Below are 3,272 nucleotides of genomic sequence, written 5' to 3'. Positions count from 1 at the left end.
GTTTTCATGCGGGTGACACGTAAAAGCACCCACTACACTCTCTGAGTGGTTGGCGTTAGGAAGGGCATCCAGCTGTAGAAACTCTGCCAAATTAGATTGGAGCCTGGTGTTGCCATCCGGTTTCACCAGTCCTCAGTCAAATCGTCCAACCCATGCTAGCATGGAAAGCGGACGTTAAACGATGATGATGATATATATATATATATATATATATATGTGTGTGTGTCTGTGTTACTGTCTCTTTGTCTTGACATTATGTGATAGTTGTAAAATGGGTGTCTGTTAGGTATTGAAACTTGACCCAATTCTTTCTCTCTCTTTATATACTTGCCATTTCTTTTAATGGTGCAGGATGTGAATAGTATTTGAAGACACAAATGATAACTTAATAAAATAATTCTAAAACCAGATATATCTTAATAAAATTTTGTGCTTGCCTTCTCAATAAGCTTTCATACAAAATTGTTCTATGACTATAGCACACAGCATTAATGCTGCAAAATACCTGTATATTTGCTATTTTAGAAAGGTAATAATAACAGCCTCTCTCCGAGAAATATGACGAAGCTTTCTTTTAAAAACTATTCTATGAATATAGGGTACAGCATTAAAGCCACAAAATCCCTGTATATTTGCTGTTTTAGATATGTAATAACAGCCTCATCATCATCCTTTAACATCTGTTTTCCATGCTGGCATGGGTTGGACAGTTTGACCAGAGCTGGTGAGCCAGGGAGCTGCACCAGGTTACAGTCTGATTTGGCTTGGTTTATAGCTGGATGTCCTTCATAATACCAACCACTTTACAGTGTATAGTTCTCTCTTAGATATATAGCAAAGCTTTCTTATTAAATTACTCTATGAATACAGTGTACAGCATTAATACCACAAAATCCCTGTATATTTTACTGTTTTAGAAAGGTAATAGTAACAACAGTCTCTCTTAGAAACATGGCTATTGTTGGTGTTGGGGAAATATTGGATGGGAAGTCCTGGTTGTTTATCTTTGTCAGCTTTCTCTTAGTAACATCTCATGTTTTCCATTTTTAATGCAGAACAGCAATTTTGATTTAGCGATACCATCAACGAGTGATTCAGGGAGTCAAGAAGGATTCAATGGAAGCAGAAATGTAAGTTTTTGCCATCTTCTAGTTCATCATCATCCTCCTCATCCCCTGCGACGTTAATGTCTTGAGTCTTAGGACTCAGAGATGGAGCTTAACTCTTTAACTGTGAAATTAAATTTCCTGATTATTCCAGTAATGACATAAAATTTCTATCAAAAAATAGAATTGTTATTTTCTGCAAGTCATGTTGCCTCAGAAAACTTAACATATCTCAATGGAAAATTGTTTCAAGCATAATATTCTTCCATAATATTCTTCAACAAAAAGATAGATTGGTCTATAAAGCTTCTTCCTGCAGTTAAAAATAATGAAATTTTGAGTAGATATGCCTGATTTCTACAGTAAAAGGGTTAGCCTGGTTGCCATGGAGTAGAAGTGACTGAGAATACACCATCTCAAACTATTTATGCCAAAGTGTAGCTGAGGAGGTGTCCTCTTTAAAACTGCTAACAGTTTGTAATTTAGTTGAGAACTGAATCTGTGGTGAAGCTTGGAAGCTGCTGCAATTGATGAAATGGTGAACTTAAGAATGTATTCAACCATGGTTGAATGATATATACACACATATATATGTACACATATACACATACATTTATACACTCAATCATAAATATATACCTGCATGCATATATCCCTTGGACATTAGTGTGTCAAGCCCTAGGACTAATTGGGCAAAGCATCTAGTTTCCATGATATGTATCTGACCAAATCTGACCTGTCCATTGCATGGTTACTCATTTATGAAATATTATCATCACGAGCATATAAAATACTGAAAGATAATATTACAATTTTTCTAAGTTAAAATATTAAATTATTAAATGACACATTATTAATTATCTTATAATAGCAATGTTTGGAAAAATCATGGATTACATTGAAAAATTTGAGCATGAAAAGTAATATTCTTAACGATTATAAACCTGGAAAAGTACAGGACAAATTATTACACCGGGAAACGTATAGGACAAGCTATTACTTCTAGTAAAGAATAAGAAACTTTTTCCAAGAATTGAAACCACAATCTTATGATTGTGAGTGCAACACGCTAACCACTAGGCCATCTACTTTCACTTTCTGATTAATGGATAATGAAGTGAATAAATAAATAAACAAAATAAAAATATTGAAAGTCAAGTATAAGTTCTAAAAAAATATTGAATTAAATAAATCCATATTTATGTAAGGTGTAGGCATGAGTGTGTGCCTAAGATGTTCACTTTCCAACCAAATGGTCTTGGGTTCAGTTCTACTGTGTGGTGGTACTTTGGGCTTGCATACCCCTTCATCATTTTGACTCCTCTCCTTCTTCATTTTGACTACCTTCTTGGTTTGACTCACTTTCCATTTTCACTGTTTCTTTTCTTTTGTTTTTATAAACAACAGATCGAGAAACATTATCTTCAAACAACGATGGCATCCAGAAGGAAGAAAGTTAGCCAACACTTTGAAGATTTAGAACAGTGTTATTTTTCATGCAGGCAGAAGGAATCCAGCCAAGGTGGGACCAGTTTTAATTAATTCTTATTTCTTAATCAATTTTTATTTATTTTATATTATCTTCTTTTAGTTACTCTCCTACTATTATTGTGCCCTAACTTTTGAGAATTTCAAAGAACTTCCTTTAGAAAATGTTTTTTTAATGACTTTTTTATAATTATAATTTTTGGACCATTAACCTTAATTTTAACCTTTTTGTTACCATTTCTGTTGAAATACAGTGTTATTATTAAGTTGGTATTTAGAATCATCATCATCATCATCGTTTAACGTCCGTACATTTGACAGAGTAATCTGAATGCTAAATAGTTAATTAATTTTGAAAATAATAGTTTAATAAAATAACTTCTTTTCATTAATCTGGTTTTTGGAACATAAATTAATGTGAAATTTTGATGGCAAATTTTAATTTAGATCGCTTTAGTCCTCTTTGTTACCATATTTCTGTAGAGTGGCTGTGTGGTAAGTAGCTTGCTTACCAACCACATGGTTCCGGGGTTCAGTCCCACAGCGTGGCACCTTGGGCAAGTGTCTTCTACTATAGCCTTGGGCCGACCAAAGCCTTGTGAGTGGATTTGGTAGACGGAAACTGAAAGAAGCCCATCGTATATATGTCTATTTAATATATATATATATATATATATA

The 3,272-nt window shown here is 33.6% G+C and overlaps 1 protein-coding gene across 1 annotated transcript in view; it reads left to right on the top strand.

The window, feature by feature from the left end:
• LOC106878751 (E3 ubiquitin-protein ligase COP1) overlaps window positions 1-3,272 on the top strand; it is a 49,260-nt gene that overhangs the window by 29,713 nt on the left and 16,275 nt on the right. The window contains exons 9-10 of the mRNA XM_014928071.2: window positions 1,056-1,130; window positions 2,514-2,628. Coding sequence (XP_014783557.2) covers window positions 1,056-1,130; window positions 2,514-2,628 — 190 coding nt within the window. The remainder of the gene's footprint in view (window positions 1-1,055; window positions 1,131-2,513; window positions 2,629-3,272) is intronic.

Source organism: Octopus bimaculoides, chromosome 21 (genome assembly GCF_001194135.2).
Source record: "Octopus bimaculoides isolate UCB-OBI-ISO-001 chromosome 21, ASM119413v2, whole genome shotgun sequence".
Classification (NCBI taxonomy): Eukaryota; Metazoa; Mollusca; class Cephalopoda; order Octopoda; family Octopodidae; genus Octopus; species Octopus bimaculoides.
This window is presented reverse-complemented; position numbering and strand designations above follow the sequence as displayed.